This window comes from Corvus hawaiiensis, chromosome 3 (genome assembly GCF_020740725.1).
Source record: "Corvus hawaiiensis isolate bCorHaw1 chromosome 3, bCorHaw1.pri.cur, whole genome shotgun sequence".
Classification (NCBI taxonomy): domain Eukaryota; kingdom Metazoa; phylum Chordata; class Aves; order Passeriformes; family Corvidae; genus Corvus; species Corvus hawaiiensis.
In genome coordinates, this window is record NC_063215.1 from 110525632 (window position 1) to 110547380 (window position 21749).

The 21749-nt window shown below is 43.2% G+C and overlaps 1 protein-coding gene across 1 annotated transcript; it reads left to right on the forward strand.

The window, feature by feature from the left end:
- Positions 1–305: 305 nt before the first annotated feature.
- On the forward strand, positions 306–11797 carry MDH1 (malate dehydrogenase 1). Its single transcript, XM_048298544.1, has 9 exons — positions 306–418; positions 5910–6008; positions 6306–6402; positions 7342–7517; positions 8856–8978; positions 9095–9271; positions 10388–10501; positions 10711–10800; positions 11165–11797. Exons 1-9 carry the CDS (start codon positions 416–418, stop codon positions 11288–11290), a joined length of 1005 nt encoding a protein of 334 aa, XP_048154501.1. The 5' UTR covers positions 306–415; the 3' UTR covers positions 11291–11797.
- Positions 11798–21749: the final 9952 nt, after the last annotated feature.

Here is a 21749-nt window from a genome sequence, read left to right on the forward strand (position 1 = left end):
CCCCCCTCCGCACCCTCGCCGCCGAGCGCGCACGCGCGGTCCGAGAAGCCCGAGCTGCCGCAGCCCCCGCCCCCCCCCCCACAGCGCGCACGCGCAGCGAAGGGATCCGCGCAGCGCCCCCTAACGGCCTAACCCCTCCAGCGCTGCGGGGCTCTTCAATGAATGGGGCGAGCGGGGAGCGGCAACCTCTAATGGCGCGGGGGGGCGTGGCGCGCTGCCCCCGAGCACGCTGGGAGTTGTAGTTCTTTCCGGCAGCAGAGCAGCGCTGGCCGGTGGCAGTCGCGACTACAGCCCCCAGGCGGCCGCGTGCGGCCGCGCGCCCCGCCCTCCCACGGCACCTCGGCGCCGCGCTGCCACGGCCGCAGTCGCGCCGCAGAGGTGACCTCGAATAGCAGGATCTGCCGCTCCCGCAGACATGGTCGGTACCGCGCCCCGGCCCGCTGCGGTACCCCTCCCCTCGGGTTCCTTCAGGTCGGGGCAGCGGGCTTCGGCAGGCGGAGGTGACCCCGAAAAGGCGTCGCCCTCCCCGTCTGGCCGCGCTGCTCCTGGGAGGGCCCGGGGAGTGGGGGGCAGGGGTGACCTAGAGGTGGTCGTGGCACCCGGAGGAGCCGGGCTTGGCGGCGCCTCAGGGCTCACCGCAGCTCCCGCGGAGGCCTCGCCGCGGTGACCTTCCAGGCGGGGACGTGGGGTCGGTGCCGGCCTGGCGGCGGCTCTGCCTCTCCCCAGGGCCGTGCGGGGGAGGTCGGGATGTGCCCCCGTCGGAACGCAGTGAACCTCCCTATCCTGGGGCTGGCACTCCAGAGGGGTAATCGCGCCTTTTCCCGGCGCCGCGGTTGGCGGCATTGCCTTCGGGAGATGAGGGCTGCCAGCACCTTCGTTCATGAGGCGTGAAAGGTTTTGGTGCGCTTCTGTGTTAGCTCAAGGGAAAGTGCTTGTGAAATGGCTTTATTGGTTCATCCCTGCTTGCTGTCGGAAATCCAGCTGTTTGTTCAGACTCTCCAGATTGTCAAGGAATCCTTCTAGTTCTGCCGTGAGGTTACACAGGTGAACTGCAGTGCTTTGCTTTTCTGCAGGATGTATACATAGATAGACAAACCTGCACGGAGACCTTGCTTTCCTTTCTTGGCATGAAAATATCTCTGTGTTTTTCTGGACTCAATACCCTGTTATTCAAAACTTCGCTTTTAGTATTTTGCTACAGAAAGGATGCTTGCATGCTCTGAAACGTGGCTTATTTCAGCTGTACCCTAAAAAATACCAAAATCTGTAAACTTTATCCTACTTTTCCACTCTTTCTATTTAAAATATGGATTTATGGAAGTGACAACATGGCAGCAAGTTTTAGTTTGTATTTGAGCTTTCAAAGCACAAAACATTGATGACATTAATAGGCTGGTTTCACAGAGTTATAGCTGTTGGTTATAACTCCTTTTGATGTCCAGACTTTTCAGAATGTCACTGTTTTTATCTTGCCTTTGCTGTTCAAATTATGCATGTGGTGTTGGGCAGAGGCTTTAAATTTCTGAAATAAAATCATCTGTCTGTCAGTGCAACCACCATTAGCTCGATGAAATGGAAAAAGTTTTTCAGGGGAACCTGTGTCAAGGTCATTTCTTAAGGAAGGAGTACCTTTGGAATTGCTTTGGTCTCTGAACCGCAGCACTGGTGCTGTTCTTCAAGTGCACGGCTGCCTTGCTGATACTTTCTAGTACATTTCCAAACGTGTTTATTGTCACCATATCTCCCTTCTAAAGAAGGGAGAGCAAAGGGAAAGTTTATTAGGCAGACTCTAGACTTTGGAAGAGAGAAAAATGTATTTTAATGATTAAATCATTCTTGTAAAACAAGGTGGGATAGCTTAGTTGGCTATAATATTCAGAAATAATGTTAAGCTGATAGTATTTTATAGACAAGTTTATCAGCAATAATTTTTGTAGCGGTCTCTCATATCTGTAATTAGCAATGCAAAGTCTGTCACTTGTGCAGTCACGATGTTCCTGTCACAACATTTGATAGGTTGTGAGTTATCTTTTACTTACCTTTGTAACCTCCTGAATCAGTTTTGCAGTACAGTGCTGTTTGCGGGTATGGCGCTAATATTTTAGGTCTGCTGCTATCAGCTATAATCACAGATACAACTGAGGCACTGAGTTCTTCAACCAGGGTGTGTGCGGAGGGTGTTAAGACCGCGACTTCCTCACTTGATATTGGAGGCTTTGCTTTTATCTGTGATAGTTTAGGAGGGGGAGAAATCCTACATTTGCTGGCTTAGATGAAGAAGGATACCTGGGGATTGCTGGTTTTTTTTTTTTCCTCATCCTTTTTTTTTTCTCATCGTTTCTTTTGCTACTCTTTTATTTTCCTGAAGTGCTTCAATTATACATCGGTTGAATGTGGAGTAGGGAAGGCTTTGGAACAAAATAGTTCAGTTAGTTGTTGCTTAATTTGTCCTCTAGTTCCTGTATACCTGAGAGTGATTAAAGGTCACCCCTGTAGTTGCCACAGCATGAAGGACTTGCAGGAGCCAAGTCACGGGTTAAAGCGCCTGGAGATGAATGTCCGGAACCTACAACTTATACTGGGGAGCTTCTCATTTCTCTAAAAGTAGCCTCAGACACTCAGTGACACCAATTTTAATGAGATGTAAGTTTTTATGGTGAGAGTTACCTACATTTTGTAAGAAGCACAACATTTTTGGTTTGTTAATCTAGCTACTGGATTTAAGAGAGAACATGAAAGTTTCTTGGATGCTAAATGCTCACAACTGGTGCAGGGTTAAGAGGGTCTGGGAAATGTACTGAATCCAATGTACTGAAGGTTTGAAGAGGAAAAACAAGTAGGCAGCACTCCTCACTTTATTTTAGCTTATGTTTTTTCCTTCTCCAGCCCCAAATGGGGGACAAGAGGAAGGATGGTGGTAAGCAAACATAATTATGTTGAGAAGGTGGAGCTGAGTCATGATTGAAGGTTTGGGGTTTTTTTTAGAGGCTGTTTGCTAAATTTGTCTCAGTAAAAAAATAATAAGTAGTCCTATCTCTTACCTTTTTATCTTCTACTCCCTCCGTCTCCTGTTGTTATGCTGAATACTCACCATAATGCTAGTAGGTAGGTTGGCATTTTTTGTGTTTAAATCAGACTGACTTATAAAGTTCACAGAATGGAAAAAAAAAGTCTCTTTTCCTTTCCCCCTTTTGTGACACTACTTTAGAAGAAAGAGCCTTTAAAATCTTTCTTCTGTTCACTGGAAATTCAGAAATCAATTCACAATTGATTTCAGATCCCCTATAATATAGAGAAAACGCGTTCTCCTGCTACTTGTGTGAGTTCTGGAATAGCTTAGCACGGGATCACTTTTTATATGATGGGGATTTTGCAAGGCCAAGGTTTTGCAGCCCTGTAACTTTCCAGTACTTATTTTACTAAGTAGTGTGGTTAGCTGCCTTTTAAAAGAGTGTTGTTCCATTTATATAAATAAAATGTAGATTCTTGTTAGAAACATGCTGAAAAGTTGGCTTTAAAATTTAATACGTGTCTTAATCCATACTGCCCATCATCATTCAGATGTTATGGTACATTTCCCTGCTCAAGAGTAGAGTACCAGAACTAGTTTTGAGATTTAAACCAGCAAGAATTGATTGTCTGCTCTCCTTCCCCCTCATAGTGGAGTTTCGATGAAGTTGGAGGGGTGTGACTCATAGCAGGACAAGTTCAAAAGAAAATAATGCACTTCAACACCGTGTAACGGGCAATCATGTAACGAGATATTTAAAAGATCATTCCTGTAATGAAGGCCAGGTCTAAATCTGCAAGTTCAGTAGTTTAACTTCCTCATGTGTGCTCTGGTGTTATGTACTATGTGATAAAATGGGGTAAGTGGCTGCATTTTTTTAAGTATCTAACCACTAGCGTGATGCAGCTGTGCTTGGCTGGTCACTTCTGCAGGGAGAATACACTCAGAGTCGCACATGGTTTTCCTATAAATATCAGTGAGAGGAATGCTGGTTGGAAAGGATCTGTAGAGGTCATAGAGTCTGCCCTCTTTCTTGCTCCATGTCTGGAGGTTGTCCAGTGCAGCCTGACGGCAAGACTTTTGCCACTGATAGATCAAGTCATAGGTGTTTTGGTCTGGGTCTCGACAGCTGCCAGGGGTGAAGGTTATGCAGGCTCTCTGGGTACCCTGTTCTGCTGTAGCAGTACCACACAATCCAGAGTTTTTCTCCTGATTTGTAGCTGTTGCAGCCCGTTCTGCCGCTGCTGAGAGGTGTTGGGTGCAGTGTTATTTTTGTAACACTCTGTGAAGGTGTAGTGGGCTGCTGTTAGATACCCCCTTATCCTCTACCTTTCCAGTCTATGTCTAGCACCCTCAGCCTCATCTTGCAGACCATGAACTCAGGTTGCCAGAACTGGACTCAGTATTCCATCTGCAACATCACCAGCACTGAGTGCAAGGCCTGTCTTTGCTCTGCAGCTTAGGCTTTTCATAATGTAGCCCAGAATGCAATTAAATCACTTCTTTCACATTCAGTTATGCCTGGTGTTTTGTCTGTATCTCAAATGATCATCTTTTAATTATCTGAAAAAGCGGGCCTGGCATTCCAGCAGGCTGGTCAGTCTGCTTGTTCCTGTCCTAGCGCGATCTGCCCCAGCCCTATTGCCTCTAGGGAAAAAGGGAAATACAAATAACAGGCTTACAAAATACTGGGTTATGAATGTCCTTTAGCGCGTGTTCCATTTTGATAGAATCATGGAACGCTTAGGGTTTGAACAAGCTTTTAAAGGGTAGTGGTCCACCCCCCTGCATTTAGCAGGGACCTCTTCGACAAGACCAGGTTGTTCAGAGCCCTGTCCAACTTGACCTTGAATGTTTCCAGGGGTGGGGCAACCACCACTTAATCTGGATAATCTGTGCCACTGTTTCACCACCCTCATTGTAAAGTATTTCTTTCTTATCTAAATCTGACCTCTTTTAATTTCAAACTATTGCCCCCTGTCACTTCATAATGGGCCCTACTAAAAAGTTTGCTCTAATCTTTTTTATAAGTCCCCTTTGAGTACTGAAAAGCCACCATAAGGTCTCCCTGGAACCTTCTCTTCTCCTGACTGAATAAGCCAAACTCTTTCAGCCTTTAATTTTCAATGTTGAATAACCTCTGGATTTGTCCAAGTCCTGATTCTGCTTAACAAAGTGGTGTTTTGCTATGGGGCAAGTAATTTTTCCCTTCTTATTTGCAATATAGTAGCATTTTGGCAGTCTTATCCTAGTCTTTTGGAGTTTTGGGTCAGTTTGACAATAGGCAGTTGTATTATGGATAGTAGTGTCTGTATTTGTTCATAATGTAGCTTTTGTCTGTGGATTAGTTAAATTGCTGCCTAACAGTTTAGTGAGGCAGTAGTTTTAAGTCCACTAGATTCTTTGATTTCTGGCATTTAATAAGTCTTTGGTTGCAAATAAGCGTTCAAAATACTTAACAGGAACAGCCCTCAAAATTGAAAGAATCTAAAAACCAGTCAAGTGTCACATCTCATAAAATTTCTGTAGTAAATTTCAAGTATGAATGGGTGGGTATATGTTGTATTGTCTTACATTAACAAGGCAATGTTGTTAAAGGGAATGCGAAGTTTTTCAAATCCATTGTTATTCCTGGCATTTTGCTAGTTTTCCAGAAGCAATTCTTGAGGTTGTTTGTGCAATTCTGGTCTGTTTCTGTAAAAGCAAGCAGAGAAATTGCTGGTGGTTCTAGCAGAATCAGAAATGTGATCCCAGGAGCTGGGGCTGATCCGCCTTTAGGCACATGCTTTCATCCAGGTTAAATAATCATAACGTTATTGCTGCAATAACTTAATTTTTAACAAGTGTGAGGCTGAGGTGTGGAGCTATGGATGAGGCTGTGTCATTTCCTTGTCTGCAGGGTGAACCTGTCAGAGTGCTGGTGACTGGAGCTGCTGGGCAGATTGCTTACTCCCTCCTCTACAGCATTGCCAAGGGCGATGTCTTCGGCAAAGACCAGGTAACTCTCACACTGAACTGCACGGGAATAAATGACTGTCAGAACTGCAGTGCCTGACACTAGTTTCCTCATAGACACTCAGAATGGTTTACCAATATGCAAGTAATTTCTTCTTTAAGTGGGGAAAATGGGAGTCCTGCTCTGTTACGCCAGTTTTCAATTGGTGGCTGTGCTGAAGTTGTTTGTTTTCTGCAAATGGGTTTTAAATCTTGCACGAGGTAACAGCCAAGTACAAGACAAATTCATTTTCAAAGCAGATTGTGCCCAGCTTGCACTAAACCTTTTCTTTCTTTCTAGCCTCTTATTCTTGTGCTGCTGGACATCACCCCTATGATGACGGTATTGGAAGGTGTGGTGATGGAGCTGCAGGACTGTGCTCTGCCGCTGCTCAGAGGTGGCCAAAACAATTTTTTCTCATACCTACAAGATGCTGCAGTACAATTCTTGCATTTATGAGTCCCTGGCAGGAAGTTAGGCAGAAGAAAATCTTGGATGAACCTTCCTTGGTTTTGTATTTTGTGGAATATAATCAATTTAACTTAGCCTGTAAGCTAGGAAGAATGACATCGAATAGGCTTTTTGAACAGAACTGCCAGTGCAGATACGTGGGTTTATGTCATCTAATCCTGGGGTTTCAGCCTGGACATGAAATTGTCAGATACTTGTGCATATGTGCATTGTATTCTAGCCCAGCTGTGAAATAAATAATATATTATTTATATATATATAATATTTATTGCTAAATTTAAAAAAATGAACTAATTTAGTCTTACAAGTATCTTCTGTGTAAGGACACAAAATAAAAAATCACTCCTCAAGCCATGTAAACAAGCTGAGTTCTGATAGTTTAAACAAGCAGAAGAAAGGGAGCAAGTAGGTGTTAGTGTAATTACTGTAACACGTGACAAAAAAAGTATGTAGGTACCAGCTCTTGTACAAATCAAACCTTCTTTGCTTTGAATTGTGAAAGGGGCAGGAAAACTTAAATTGTGTTGGTACTTGCCACTGAAATTTTATTGTAAAAGTGAAGAAAAGCATATGTACTTATACATACATTTTTGGATAGAGGCACATGAAATGTATCTTTTTCATAGATTTCTCCTGTGTTTTCCACTTTAGATAAATATTTGTATGTAAAGCCCATTTACTGGCAAGTAGTTAATCTGTGGAGGTAGGGCCAAATGACTATACTTGGTGGTTTTGGAAGGGGAAGGTGGTGCTATTGTCAGATTAGATTATATACTATTTATGGACAAAAGAATATTCCCGTTAACACTATGCCATGAATATTTATCTTGCTGAGTTATTTTCCCCCTGTCCTTTTTTTTTTTAGAGGTCATTCCAACAGACAAGGAGGAAGTTGCATTCAAAGATCTTGACATAGCAATTCTGGTTGGCTCCATGCCAAGGAGAGAGGGCATGGAGAGGAAGGATTTACTCAAAGCAAATGTGAAAATTTTCAAGTCTCAGGGTGCAGCCTTGGACAAGTATGCCAAAAAGACTGTCAAGGTGAATATAGGAACTGAATTTAAAACATTAATTCTCTGTTATGTAGAGATTTGGATGCTTTGTATAAGAATATTGCACAAGCAGGAGCCTGTTCAGTGCAGGCTTTCCTTTCCTTATGCCCTGGAAAATAGACCACAGTCAAGGCTAGATAAGAAACAGAATGTTAAATAGGTGGATGATTTAGTCATTAATTTCTATGGTGAAAAAGGTGGGTCTTACATTGTATTGCTGTATTCCACACATACCCTGAACTGCTGAACCTCCAGTTTGAAAAACAACCCCATAAAACTGTATTTAAAAAAAAAAGCAGTCTTTTGGTCATTACCTCTCTTCTCTGGGAGAACTGAATTATCTACATGCAGCTGCCTACTTCATATCCATCTGTGTCCTTTACCATAATGACCCTTAACTTCAGTATCAATATGGAATTACAATTGCACAAAAATCAGCTTTATTTAGGTTGTTTGCATCTTATTCTTTGGAGCATTGGAAGATTTTAATTGTTCTCTCTCAGATTCCTTCAGCACAGTTAATGGGATCATGTGGCTGCTCTCCCACTGCTCTTAATCTCAGACCCAGACTCCGACTGTGCTTTGTAACTGACTTTTTAATGTCTGCTTCCTCTGCTGATGAACTTCCTACTGCTTCTGAAGATGTGTTTGCTTCTTTACAGTTGGAATAAAAACTTTCAGTATAACTATTGCAGAGTAGTGGAAAATTTACTGAACTCACTTTCAAAAGGGGAAATACAAAGAGAGGTTTGCAGATCAGCTTGTGTGATTTAGAGTATATGGAGCTTGACATAAGGCATTGGAGGCACAAATGAAGGATGAATAAAAATCAGTTTTGCATAGTAATAAATTGATCTGAGTTGAGGCAGTATTTTACTTCTAACTGCCTATGAACATCAAGATAAGTAACTGTTCTGGCATTCTTAATTATGAAGCAATTATATAAAGCAGTGGCAGCCAGTCCAGAAAGTGTTTAAAAGTGGTTGGTGAAAAGTGTGCACATGTCTGTCTTTCCCTGTATCTGGTAGCATGAGGTTTGAAGCCAGGCTGTAGATCAGTGTACAGTAGATCTCCCTAGAAGTCTGGTTCCCTTTCACATTGGATGTCAAGTTAAAGAAAATACCTACCTGGAAAATATCTTTCTGTGCAGTTACAGAAAATTGGGTGACTATGACTGACGCACTGAGAAAACAATCTTGTTGAAGACAACCAAGAGATTAGAAAACTTTACTTTTATATAGCTTCTTTGAAGGCCAAGCAATGTATTTCACTGGAGGGAGTTGTTTTGCAGCAATACCTACTTCATCTTTCGTTTTTTCATTTTTAGGTTGTGGTTGTTGGGAATCCAGCAAATACTAACTGCCTGATTGCATCAAAGTCAGCCCCATCCATACCAAAGGAAAATTTCAGCTGCTTAACTCGTTTGGATCACAACAGAGCCAAATCTCAGGTAAAAAGGGCCTATTCTGTTATCTCTGCTAAATACAAACAGAGCAATGCTTTCAAAGAAGCCTGTGAATTGAGAAGCTAAAGTCAATGCAATGGACATCTTTAATTTCCAATTAGATTGCTCTGAAACTTGGTGTGACTGCTAATGATGTGAAGAATGTCATCATCTGGGGCAACCACTCCTCCACTCAATATCCAGATGTTAACCATGCGAAGGTAAATGTGAAAGGAAAGGAAGTTGGAGTCTATGAAGCTATAAAAGATGACAGCTGGCTGAAGGGAGACTTTATCCTGGTAAGATATACCTCTTTTTTTTTTTTTTTAATGGTCATTCTGTCCGTCTGATTTCTCTTAAGCTCACAATGTAACTGATTGACTTAGTGAAGCAGCTCTTTTCTCTCACTAGAATAAGCTATCTTCAGGTATCTTGTTGCTATCAGTTATTTGCTGTTGTAAAATTCAAGGCAGGAAAGCCTATGTAAACCCTGCTAGAAAAATCCAGTTGGAATGCTAAAATGATTCAGCAAAGAGTTTTGATCACAGCTCTGGTGAAACTTGTGTGACACAGAAGCACCATTGCCATTTCACTGTGGTGACTTTTTGGGGTAGTTTTGTAGATGAAGTGGGATGATCCATTTGCTGTTTCCCACCCACCAGAAAAGGCCAGCAGCTCTTTCCCTGCTCATGCATGTGCACACACACACACACACTCTTTCCAATTCTTAATCTGTGGCATCATCAGCATCATTTCTTAAAAGGAATCTGAATCTAGCAAATGCCTGCAAATGTCTTAGGGTGGTAATAAATAATAATGTAGGTTAGTAAAACAAAGTAGTGGTATTAATAGATCGAGAGCACAGGCTACCTAAGCGGAATATGGAGGGAAATGGGTTACTAAAGCCCTAGATGAATAAAGCTTTACCAAAACTATTAAAATTAAAAACTATTAATTTGAGTATGGTGAGGTAGATTCAACTCTTCAGGATTTAAATGAATTGTATGCATTAAGTATTGTAGGATTGAGACCACCAAGTGTTTCACATTGGTATTCAGCACAAGACCTTAATTGACTGTGTTGCTCAAGACATCTGTTACTGTTGACATGCACAAAATCTCCTGGTGGGAAAAGCTTGAGACATCTGGTTGGTATGAGGGAAGTCAGCTAGCTGTAAAGCTAAGGAATGAGCCTCTGAAACATCCTGTTACATTCTTGTGTTGGCAAAACTCTTCTAGATTGTATTTCTGAATTGTATGCCATGTTTGTTTAGTGAAAGAGCTGCATCTTCACCGATAAAATTAAATAATTACATACAATGGTCTTTCTTGATGGTATTTACTAACAGCCTGTAGACCAAGCCATGATTTGCTGCTTTACAATTTAGTTATGGTTGGTTTTTTTCTTAATTGCAGACCGTTCAGCAACGTGGAGCAGCTGTTATTAAGGCCAGGAAGCTGTCCAGTGCTATGTCAGCTGCCAAAGCTATCTGTGATCATGTGAGGGACATCTGGTTTGGCACTCCTGCGGTAAGCTGTGGCTCTTGAGTAAGTGCTTGTTTGCCTAATGCTTTGATTGTGTGCCCACCTCGCTGACCTTGAGTGTATGTGTGTTCAGGGGAAAGAATCTTGTCCTCTTCTGAGTAAGTTGTGTCATAGGAGATAAAGGATATTGAAAATGAGGAAAATTTTGCTTGCTTCTAGCAATGAAAATGTATCCGTCTCTTTTCTGGTTTCAGGGGGAATTTGTTTCGATGGGAGTCATTTCTGATGGCAATTCTTACGGTGTTCCTGAAGACTTGCTATATTCATTCCCTGTTGTGATCAAGGTAACTAGGCTGAATTTAAATCCATGTATCTTCTGCAAGACCTATTAAACTGTCATGGGAGCTTGTTAACAGCAGTGTGGGACTGCAGTTGCTGGGATGTGAGGGTTTAGCAGTCTTTCACAGAGAGGATTCTTATTAACCAAGTTAAGCTAACTTGAGTGTCAGCTAAGTGCTGGTAGACAAGTAGAATCTGACATGACTAGCTGGTGCTGGTTGCATTCTTTATCTGAAATAAAATTAACTGCTGCCTGATGTGGTTCTTAGGACCATAAGCTTTGTTCTTGTGCCACGAAGTTTCTTTCCTGCAGACTGAATGGAGCCTGTTCTTACATGGAGGGCTTTTTATTTGTTTGTTTTCACTCAGGACAAGACCTGGAAGTTTGTTGAGGGTCTTCCTATTAATGACTTTTCTCGTGAGAAGATGGATCTTACTGCTAAGGAATTAGCTGAAGAGAAGGAGACTGCTGTGGAATTCCTCTCCAGTGCATGACTAGGTCAGGAGGAAATACAAAATCATTTAAGAGTGGAAGAATCGAAAAGCCGTCTGTAGGTCTGCTACCAAACACTATTACTGTATCCAAGTCAACTGTCAGTGGCCATTGTGCATTTTAAAATTCATATGCTTACTGGTACTGTTGTGCCTCTTGAGTTATTAGCAAAATGTTATTAAAGAAGTAAAACTAGTTTGTTGACCAAACTTTTTGTCTGTTCAATGCTAGTTGCTTTCTGTGTATGGTACAGGATAATTGTTTGCCTCAGCCTTGGCTACCAACGCACAATCTGAGTTTTGATTAGAATTTGGCACTACTGGAATGCGTCCTAGTCCGTGATCACTTCAGCATCCTCTGTCTTAACTGAAAATGAAGTTAGAATGCCAGTAATTCTCCTTGCACCAGTAGTTCAGTGACTCAAGTCTATCACTGGACAGACTTCAAGTATATACACTTCACTCTGGCTATGCTTACAATGTTAAAATATTAAAAGTTGCTTAATCAGATATTGGCTAATAGTAGTCTGTTGCGCTTTATTTGCTTGTTTTAGTTATGTAACTAACACAGTTTGATAGTACAAGATAAAAAAAAACCCTGAAAGCCTATTTTAGGAAACTGAGGGAAACTAGTTTTAAGAAGCTTTCATGATGACTAGCATTTCCCTTTGCCCGAGTTATTGTCTGTCCTGTTCTAATAGAACTGCCTTGTACTAAAGTAAATCTTGGTCTGTCATATCTGGAGTCATCTCATCTTTCTTTTTTGGTTTGTTTTCATTAAAAACAGAACTTCTTTGACCAGAAAAGGAAAGGTTAAACTGAATTATAAGCAAATTGAATGGTTTCTTTGAGGATTTACCAACCAGAATATAAAATAAATCAGCAAACATCAGTAGGCTTATTCATAAAAATAAGTCTGCTCTCAGAATATTACTGTACCTATTAAGTACAGTGACAATGATGCAGCAGAGACTTATTATACATAGAGGTGAAAGGGGAGAGAAGCATTTCAGAAAATGGAATGTGCTGCAGCACAGGACAGCTGGGACAGGGCACGGTGAGTGAATGCCGTGAATGCTTATGAAGCAGCTGTTGCAAGAATTTACTCATTTCTGCAGTCTTAGGAATAGACAGGAAGTATACACAGTTGTATTTTTTCCCTGTTTTTCTCATTCTTCTGAGCCTCTTAGAGTTTAGTTATCAGGAGAAAATTTCACACATCTGTCTTTTCATGACATTTTGGGCACTTCTGCAGAAATGAGGGAGGGAAGGAAAGCTGCTGATGTGTTGACTGCCTTCTGGTGTTCCATGCAAAGTCAGTAAAATCTCATTTCAACATCAGCTCAGGGATCAAAGGAATTCATTGCAGTAATTATCATGCTACATCTTATTTTAAATTGAGGTGTTTTGCAGTGAACATTACAGGAGATGGCTCCACTGCACACTGTTACTTGGTATGAAAAGGCTAAGTAAAGGAAAAAGTGCACATCTAGGCCTGATAAACATAAATAGGGGATGATAAATGCTGCTGGTGTGCAGTGTGCTTTGTGCCATACCTACTGTGACATCACCATATAGGGAATAAGCTTTAAGAAAGAAAATCTGGAAGATCTGGCTCTTCAGGGTTTTTTGATGTCTATTTTAAAGCAGCCTTCTGCAGGAGACAACTCACTTCTTGTAAAGTAATACTTCTAACTAATTGTTCTATCAGAACAATTGCATAGTTAATCTCAGTACTTGAATAAGAGTATCTCTCTCTCCTGATAGACTGAACCCAAGTTAACAGTTGCACTGACATGTAACTCCAGGCTGTCTTAAGCACTGTTTCTGTTCCCTCCACACTTCCATGAACCAGTTCAACAGGAAATCTCTCATCTGCTCATGGTCCAAATGCTTTATCATCCTGCTACTTACAAACTACCACGTGGTGGATATTCCTTGTATTGGAAGTTACTCTCCAGTTACTGATGAGGTATTTTCAGGACATAAAGACTTCCTGTGCAGGGAGGGATTTCACATCCATTCTTTACTTGCTGATTAGTTCTCCAAGCGAACAAAAGTTAGGGCTTCAAGCAGCAAATCCTGTGCACACATTCAAGCATTCTTTGAGGAACAAATCCTGGGGGAAATTAGGGCTGGAATTGTCAGATCCACTTCTGGAAGGTTTCTAGATGGACCAGCTGAGAACATTAGGGCTCCTGACTGAGTCTGTGTGTCAGCAGAAAGGCTCCCAGGGAAGGCTGGAAAGTGTTCAGCCTGGCTGGCATTGGTCATAGAGTGCCAAATCCCTGCATCCTAAATCCTCCTTTCATGCTCCTGAAAGCTGCACAAGGCAGGCTGCTAATCTGATTTTTCTGTGCTTCTTTCCATTCTCAGCAAGAATTCTTTTGAGAGGGAAAAGAAATAAAGCTTTTCCCAAAATTAACAAAAAACTGATTCCAAGTTTGTCTTGCATCATCATTCTTCTCCCAGTACAGCTGTTCCTGCTATTTCTTACAGTAACTCAGGTGAAGCTGGAAACTCCAGATCTAACAGATGAATCTAAATCAACATTACACTGATGCTCACCACAGAGCTTTGCCCCTGGCTGGACATATAAGGCATCACATCATATCAAATCAATAGGTTTGAATCTCACTTTCCTCAAGGGAAGCCAAGAGAACTTCTCAGGCAAGTGCTTTCAGAGCACTGGATTTGCAAAACAGAGAAAAGATGTCCTGGATAAGTTTATTAGAATTACTTCTTTTTTTCCCTCTTTCCCCTCCACCTCCCCCACCCACCTCATTTCATGTAGTTTGGGGTCTTTTTTATGTTTATAGATACATTTTGAATTCCAAATAGCAAGTCCTAGAGGATAGCTACACCTCAGTAGTAATAAAAGAGGAAGTTACATAATAAAAGAGGAAGTTACATAAATGTAACTATTTGCAGCTTAAAGAGCAGATATTTTAAGTTTAGAATGTCATGGGTTTTTTTAAAAAACCCATTCCAACAGATCTTTAAGTGGCAGCTTTGCATAGCTGCATGATAAATGCTGCTGAATTAGAACAGAGGCTGAGCAGTCAGCTGCTTAAAATAAAACACTGTAACTGCAGGTAAATAGAAAAGTGAACAGCTAGAGATGCAGTCTTCTAGCCAGAAATTGTTTTGGTTTTACAGAATCTTTAATTATTTGTTAGTAAAAACTTAATTGCACAGATGCTTTCTTTTTTCAGCTCTGCTAACCATCAATGCTAAGATCACCTTAAATCCTAAATAAATAGTAAAATAAATAAATATAAATAAAAATAATTTTACCATGCAAGTTTTCTTCGAGCCTCCAGATGGAGCTAGCAGAGAGGGAGTCACACTGGGAGAACTTTTCCCCTCAACCTGTGAGCCTGGAGAATAAATACCTGTCCATGCGAAAGCAAACAAGTCCCATTCTGCAAGGGGCTGGGGGCTCAGGAAACTCTTGGACAGGAGAGGGAAGGTTTTGGTGAAATACCCACGTTCCCACCAGTGTGGACACCTGTCTCCATGCCATTGAGATGTCTACATGAAAGGTGACTTCTCCAAGACAAGGAGAATAACCTTTGGATGCACTTGGTGCTACCCTTGCTGGTGCCCCTCCCTCTCTCCCATTCCCCAGCAGATACCGCACATGAGGTCAAGTTATAAATTCAGAAAACAAGTTCTGCTGTTGGCTCTGCAGGAGCCCACAGCAGCCAGATGACCTGTCTTTTCCCCTCAGCTTCTTGTAGCAGATATTTGCAAATGGAGTTGAAAGCCCTGGCTGGAGGATGCTGTTCAGGGCAAGGTCAGAGTTTCCTTTGCAAGTGCTTTGGAGAAGGTGGGATGGCTATGCACCAAGATGACACTGGCCTGAGAGGAAAGTGGAGCAGGAAACTCAGCCATCTCTTCATCAGCAAGCAAACCACAAGACAAGTAATCCTGACCCATTAACTTCTAACTGGAGAAGCTAAATCCAGGTGAAGATGGCTGTGCTACTTTTGTGGGCTTTCAAGAGAAAAGCATAAATCCTTGTTATGAAATACCATCACGAGAAACTCAAACATTGTTTGGCAACTTCTCTACTTCTCTTTGGTGTGGTCTGGTGCTGGTGCAGAGCAGAGCACGATAAATATCTGCCTCTCCTGAGAACCAGGAGCTCTGCTTTCCTGAGGAGAGATGAAGGAGATGAGCCAGAGGCCACCTCTGTGGGTTTAGGGCTTGTTGATACCACTGAATGAAAATATCTGGAGCAGGGAGGAGCCAAACAGGGTTACCAGCCATTCCCATTTCTCTCTGCAAAGCCAAAGGAGATGAGGTTGGCTTTTCTTGGCAAGTGCCAGGCCATTCCTCTGCATGTTGCACAAACAGAGAAATAAGTAATACCAGCTCCTTGTATGCTATACTCCTGTCTGGCTGCATCACTCTGAAACTAGACATGGGGTAAATTAAATTTCTTGTTAGTGCCCAGGCTGGTAACAGTGAAATCTGGTGAAGTGTTTGATCTCAGCCGTCACAAACCAAATCCGCATGAGTGAACCTCTGGCAGCACCTGCGCAGTGCCTCCATCCCCTGCCCTCTGTGGGGCTGGGCTGCCGTTCGTGGCCAGCAGGAGAGGACAGCAGCCAAGCACTGCTGGTCAAGGGCATCTGAAAGGGTGGAGGGTTCAAACTCAGCCACTTATAATTTCACTAGATGCTAAAAAATCGCTAAAAGAGTTGGTCTAGACCTGCCCCCTGTAGTTCCTACCTCCAAATTTTACTTCATGTCTCTCCTCCCAGCTGTCGCATTAGCAGCTAAAATACTTTGCACAGATCATGGTGCAATGAAGAGGTGATCCCTTAAGGCAAACCAAAGGTGCCACTTGAGCCAAGAGGTGTCCCCACAGGGCAGCTGCACGGACGACTTGGAGGGAAGCCACAGTAGAAGACACATCTCTGCTGGGCTGGGCATGAAGTTCTGACTCTTTTTATTTTTCCTTTTTTTTTTTTTTCTTTAATTTTTAGTGGTGAATGTGGTTTTTTGGCTTATGCTAGAAACAGTGCTCCCCTTCCGTTTGGAGAGAAAAAGATCCAATCTTTCCCAGTCTCCCTAGGACCACTAGCTGGAGTAGGTGCAATGTAGGTATAGAGGAAAGCAGATGTTCCATTTTCCTTGTCCTTCTCTGGTCCCACGGCTCTGCTGTTCTCAGTGTGCTTGCCAGACAGAGGCACAGAAGTGATCTAGAGAAATGATGCTTCTTGGCCAAACAGTAACTTCCCCAAAAGTGATCATTTTGACACAGAAAGTGTCCATCCTCGTTCCTGGTCTTTTCATCCAGAGAGCAAAAGGGCTAATTAGGGCTAATTAAGGCAAATTAACTCCTTATGGAGATGACAGCAAATGGGTCTTGAGGGCACCAGTTCTTGCTGCTGTAAGGTTATTTCTACAAGGTGAGATTAGTAGGAGTTCCCTTTGCGTCCCAAAATATGCAGAATTTGTGCCTTTTTCTGAGCAGCCCAAATCCTCTCGGGCAGAGAGGACAGCAGAAGCAAGAGCCCTTTGTGAAGCTCTGAGCTGTTTGGTAGACAAAACCAAAAGCCCAACCAGTGAAACCAGCCTTTCCTTTCTTTTCACCCAAGCACAGAAATGGCATGCTTCATTTTAGTGCACAGAGAAACATTTGATTATGGTATAAAACCCCAGGGATTTCATTTCTTTTTGGTGAGTGGGGGGGAAAATAAAGTGCCTCAGAGTTTCTACATTTACACTTGACTATCGGGCCTGCCACCCTTCCTGCTATTAATTGAATGAGGCTGTTAGGCTAAAACAGGAGACAGGGTTTGGCTGATGGTGGTGCTCTTCAGCACTGGTTGTTTTCCCTTCCAGACTAGAGGAGTCAACAGAAGGAAAGGCTGTCAAACAGACAAAAAAAAAAAAATACCTACTGGAAGGTCTCTCCAAATGCTACCTGCATTGAGACAAGGCTCAGAGTAACCTCTGCTCAAAGTCTGTGGTCCTTCAACCTGGTCTTGTAACCCAGGTAATGACCTTGGCCACAGGATAAGTGGGCTTATCTTAGCTCTTGGCATGGAAATTGCTGACAGGGAATACAGGGAGCTGAAGGGGGCACACAAATTTACTGCTGTCCCATATCAGCTGTGGGGAGGTACTCCACAGCCAAGGGGTTATTGCAGCTCCTCTTCCAAATGCCCAGCTACCAGTGACACTGCCAAACCTCTGGGAGTTGACACTTGCCCCTCTTGAAACATCCCAGCGATGTGCTCCCTTGACACATTCATCAACACAGATAATCATGGAAAAACTGCTTGAATTCTACAGGGGGAAAAAATGGTCAGAAATATTGCCTGCAAAGTTTTCCTTACTGTGAAAAGTACGAGTCATAAAATCCCCAAACACTTCATCCATGAGAGAAGGGCTGCCACGTTCCCAACTCTTACTGCAAACACTTCTTTCATGTCATGAGTCACCTGGTTCATGGTGTGTTCACAGAGCAGGTGATGAAGCCCACACCTACCCAGGGGTAAAATGTCTCTTGGCAAAGGGAGTGATACCTGAGCAAATAATCTGTGACCTGACTCACGTGGCTCCTACGTGGTGCTCCTCTGCCTGAGATTGTGGCAGCACTGCTGGGAAGCAGGAGGGAAAGGTCAGGGAAGTGAGTACAAAAACCCAAATCACGTACATCCTCAGGCAAACAACTAAATAAAAAGGAGCTGTAAAAAAAAATAAATGATTACTCAATGTTTGTCTTGTTTTTTGTTTGTTTTTTTTTTTATTTCACTGGCAAGGCAAACATTGGGGTGTCACGGCACAAAGGGACTCCTGGATATATTTTTTAAGAATGTCGAACTGAAAAAGGTCAAGAAATGCAGTTTGAGTGACTCAAAACCTGAAAATCAAAGCCACAGAGATGCAACCTGATCAAACCTGCCCTATGGTTTCCCAGCCACTTCTGCTATTGATTTTGACTGGGTTTGGTTATGGACCTTGATAAAAGCGGGGCCAGACACAAAATCAATGTTGCTTTTCCCACATTTTTCAGTCCATTATATGCTATTGATAGCACCTGGTATTTTTCATCATGACAAGTTTTTATCTTCCCCTGGTTAGTTCATGAGCTTTGTCTTAAGATACTTTTTGCCTTTCCAGTAGGTAACACTGTACTGTCCAAACAACTTATCTGTAATGACACCCCCCATTTTTGGTTGTAGCACCCTTCCTTTTCTTTTTGCATCGTGTCTTTTTTGCATTGATCCTCTTTCATTTACTCCAGATAAAAGGTCTGTTCTTTTTTTCCCCCCCATCTTAGAATGTGATAAGAATAACCTTGTGTGTGTGAGCTCATTAATTCCCTGGTTTTTGTCTCAACAGAAGGCATGCTTTTGGCTGTAGCACAGGTTAACAAACTTCTTGAAAGCAAAGTGAAGGAAGCTAGTCAGAAACAGCAATTAACAGTGTGGATTTCAAGAGATGGGAGAAAACAAGTAGATGATTCAAAGAAACCAGTGACTGAAGCTCACAAAAACACTAGCTGAACCCCAAAGAGAGGTGACACAGAAAAGAAATATGTGACACTGTTAGAAAGACAACCTGGCCAGGAGGATGAGGACGTCACTTCAACTTAGGAGGAGCTGATTAAGCAGAAGTGAGAGGAGCCAGAAGAGACCCACGCTGGTCTGAGGGATAATCCCAAAAGCTACCAAATCTGGGAGAAGGGGAATATGGACAGAAATAGAGAGAATTTAGGGGAATGGAGGAGGAGGATGAATTAGCCCTGTGGTAAGGAGAAAGCAGACGATGAGATGGGACACAAGGTGCTAGTGGGAGATGGAAGTAGGACAGACAAGAGGTCAGAACGTGGAGGTGTCAGGTGGATGATGTCCCTCTTATGACCTGGCCCACTTATGACCCACCCGGCAGGTGTGAGATGAGCAGCAGTGGCATCACACCCAGCACACCTCTGAGGGAGGCTGGTGGCCACCAAGCCCCAGCAAAGGCCACAAGGAGACAGCTGCGGGAGCACGTGGCAGGGGAAATGTCCCTGTCGTGCGGTGCCTCCGCTGTGTTTGCTTGGGCGCTGGCAAGGCAAACGAGATCAGCCAGGAAAGAAGTAGGGTGCAGATGGCAGCCAGCATGGCTGGGGGGGTGGGTTGTGGTGCCTTGCCTCACTGGAGTCACAGCACGGGAGCAGAGACAGAGGGAAAAGTGTTGCTTGGACAACTCCAATCGACACTCACATGGAGGAGTCTGGGCAAAAGCCAGCAGTGGAGGTTGCAGGGCAGGCTGAGGAGGAAATTGTGCAGGTTAAAAAGCAAGACTGAGGCAGTGACAGCAGGAGAGCCTGCACTTGGAAATGACACAGAGTTGGGGCAGGGCTTACGAAACTTTCCCAAAATTCTATGAAAGAGGATGTTCCTTTCATCCCCACTGAGCCAGCTCTTTTGGTTCAGTAAGAAGCACCTGGGGTCTGTAGGGACCCTCTGTGCTGGAGAAGGCTCTTGTCCTTATTCCCACACAGCCCTTTCTGCAGCGAGATCCTCCTCTGGACCTAGCAGGGGTCCAGCACAGCTCAAGGTGAGAGTCTGGAGGGGCAGGGGACAGGAATTTCTTCCATTTTTGGGCACAGTTTCAGCAGCCAGCCAGCAGTATCTAATGGCCAGTTCCATCCAGGTGTGCAGAGGCGCTGGAGGTCAGCAGATGCCAGTTGGATCCTTCTCTGAGACATGAATGCCTGGTGTGTCCTGCAGCAACCCTGGGGCTGTGGCTTGCTTGGAAACCCAGCCAAACCCCCACCTGCAGCAAAAAGACAACGCAGGAAGAGGCAAGAGTCTGAGCTGGAGAAAGTAGCTTCAAGCCATCCATGCTGTTCCCATGTGATATTCTACCCTTGCTTTTCTAAGGCAGATCATGCTCTTGAACACCTAACTAACGTGGAGCAATCAGGACGTGCCTCACCTTCTCTCCTGACTCATATCCTGCTGTGGTAGGTACACTGGGTACACAAAAGCACAATGTTGCAATGCCTTTCAGGCCACCATCCTTTAGGCAGGGTCATCCGAGCCCATGAGCTGATCTGCCAGAAGACTGGGAAGGAGGCAGCTCCCAGGGTACCACAGTTCCAGAAAACGTGTGCTCATTATATCAAACGGAGGCTGCACTTTGGTACTCAGACTGAAAGGCTTCTCTTCCATTTATGCAGCTTTGACAGAATCAATAGCATAAATACAAACTCTGGCCAAACCACTGTTTCCCTTCCAGACTCCCTGGGGTGAACACATTTGTGTTAGATTTTACACATGAGCACAGGTTTTTCAGAGATTTATTACATTTACATGAGGGAGGAAAGGAAAAAGCAAATTATTAATCCACACCATCCCCACCTCTGTCTTGTCACGCCATGGAAGATATAACAGGGTTGTGAGGTGAATTTGCACAATCCTGCTCTGCTTGTTTTCCCTCAATAACTATTTTAACATCCTCTCTCTTTGTAGCTGTATAAGTGCCACTACATTGGAACACTTGAAGTGGTCATCAATTTTCATCAGAGCAGAGGAACGAGAAGAAGATCATAAGATAGAAAGGCCTTAACTATGAATGCATCCAGTATCTACCAGCCCTTCCTTTTTATATGGCTTTCTCCTGTTTTTTATGACTTGATTCCAAATTTGCATCATTTAAGAAGTGACCGTTTCACAGGTGAACCCAGATTTTATTTGCTATACATAAAACTGGAAGTGATGCTCCAATGAAGCACTTTGTAAGAGTTCTAAGGGAAATCACGCCAGCTCAGGAGAAAGGAATGGTTTGGGTCTCTCTGCCTGGAGAGTTTCATTCAAAGACACATAACAACTTTTCCCAAGCAGCCAGAGAGCAGACAGAAGCGAACTGTAATTAAAAAAAGCATACAAACCAATCTCAAGGTTAAATCAGAGCTGCAAGGGTAGATTAGATGTTGTTATGTTATTTCTGTAGCTAATGACCCCACCCAAAATGGTAGGATGGATTCAGCCCCACTGAAGGTTTTATTCGTGATCAGTACCGTGCATAATAACTGAGCTCCCACATTGCTCAGCTCACCACAACCACCACATTCCTGGGAGAAAGAGCTTGCTTTGGATCTAGAACAAAGTGGAGGCACTGCAATAAATGTTAATATTTAATCACCGGGAGTTTTCCAGCCCTCTGGCACAAGCCGGAGCTGGGGAGCGCGTCCTCTGTTCACAGTGTACACACACTGCCCTGGTGCCACTCAGAATGAAACCTTAAACTTATCAAAGTCCCTTTGATAACAGAAACTCAGTTAATCTGGGAGCTGCTGTTCCTAGAAAAATCGCTAACAAAAGTGAGTTTTGCTTTCTCTGCTGTTGTCCCACTTTATAATGAGCTGGATTTGAAGAAAAACCAGGAATTTCCCTGGTTGCAAAAATCAAAAAACCCACTCTTCCTAACTACCTAATGAATTTCTAAA